At 35.3% G+C, this 1,678-nt stretch overlaps 1 protein-coding gene across 1 annotated transcript; it reads right to left on the reverse strand.

The window, feature by feature from the left end:
* Window positions 1-202: 202 nt before the first annotated feature.
* LOC106778801 (uncharacterized mitochondrial protein AtMg00810-like) lies at window positions 203-775 on the reverse strand. The gene has a single exon (XM_014666797.1). The coding sequence runs from the start codon at window positions 773-775 to the stop codon at window positions 203-205; it is 573 nt and encodes a 190-aa protein (XP_014522283.1).
* Window positions 776-1,678: the final 903 nt, after the last annotated feature.

The following is a 1,678-nucleotide window of genomic DNA, read 5'->3' on the forward strand; positions in this document are numbered from 1 at the left end:
CCATTGATGTAAGGTGTCAACATATTCGATCTTAATTTCACCCTTTAGGATGTGATCTCGTATGAAGTGATGCCTTATTTCAATGTGCTTAGTTTTTGAATGTAAAATAGGATTTTTTTGTCAAGTTAATAACACTCGTACTATCACATTTAAGTGGAATATCATTCAGCTTAATACCATAATCTTCTAACTAACTCTTAATCTAAAGAGATAGTGCACAAGAACTTCCAGCTGCTATGTAATCAGCTTCTGTGATGGATAATGCCACACAAGATTGCTTCTTTGAATCCCAAGAGATCAATGTAGATCCAAGTAAATGACAAGTGCCACTGGTGCTCTTTCTATCTAGTTTGCAGCCTCCAAAATCAGAATCACTAAATCCTTCCAGAAAAATATTTGTTCCATTTGGATACCAGAGTCCAAGACTTTTGGTTCCTTTAAAGTATTTTAAAATTATTTTCACAATAGTTAAATATGATTCTTTAGGAGAAGACTGAAATCTAGAACAAAGGCACACATTGTGCATTATATCAGTTCTACTAGCAATTGGATATAGTAATGATCCAATCATACCTCTATACATTTTTTGATCAACACTCTTTCCAGCTTCATCAAGATCCAAGTAGCAGTTTGTTGCCATAGGAGTCTCAGCCTCCTTATAGTCCAGCATTTTGAATTTCTTCAACAAGTCAGTGCAATACTTGGATTGGTGAATAAAGATTCCATCTCTAGCTTGCTTTACTTGAAGACCAAGGAAGTATGTCAATTCACCCATCATGGACATTTCAAACTCTTCCTGCATAGTCTTAGAGAATTCTTTTCATCACCCAATACATCTTCTATTCTTTTTGGCTCAATTTTGGATACATAAGCAACATTCATACAAAATTGATTCAGTTGTCTTCTTGTGGACACTCCTCTTGAGATATCTCCAATTATGTTGTCAGTGGAGACACTTTTTGGCACTTTCCATTCTTTAGTTGATTCAGTCCTAGGAGAGTTTATTAGCTCTTCACAGTTCTCTTTATCTGTTGATTCTTTAGGTTCTTCTTCCTCTCCAGTTGAACTCTCTTCTTCAGTGGATTTTCTGTCGTGTTCGAATTTGTTAGTAGTCTTGATACATTCATCAAATGCCACATGAACAGATTCTTCAACACTAGTTCTTATGTTGTACACAGATAAGCTTTACTTATTAAAGAGTATCTTATGAAGATTGCTTCATCAGCCTTGGAATCAAATTTGCCAAGATTTTCTTTTCCATTGTTTAGTACAAAACATTTGCTCCCAAAGACTCTTAAATGAGAGATATTCAGTTTCCTTCCCTTCAGTAGCTCATGAGTTAGCTTTAGTATTGATCTTATGATGGTTCTGTTCAGCACATAGCAAGCTGTACTAACTGCATCAGCCCAAAAATACTTAGGCATCTCATTGAGCATTGTTCTTGCAAGCTCTTCAAGGGCTCTATTTTTCCTTTCAACTATTCCATTTTGCTAAGGAGTTTTAGGTGCAGAGAAGTTGTGTGATATTCCCATTTCAGCAAGATATTCATCAAATTCTTCATTCTGAAATTCTCTTCCGTGGTCACTTCTAATTGATTTAATCCTGAGGTCCATTTCATTCTAAATAACAACAACGAACCTTTTGAATACTTTAAGTGTGTCACTCTTTGCAGCAATGA

Source organism: Vigna radiata, unplaced genomic scaffold (genome assembly GCF_000741045.1).
Source record: "Vigna radiata var. radiata cultivar VC1973A unplaced genomic scaffold, Vradiata_ver6 scaffold_187, whole genome shotgun sequence".
In the NCBI taxonomy this organism is placed as follows: Eukaryota; Viridiplantae; Streptophyta; class Magnoliopsida; order Fabales; family Fabaceae; genus Vigna; species Vigna radiata.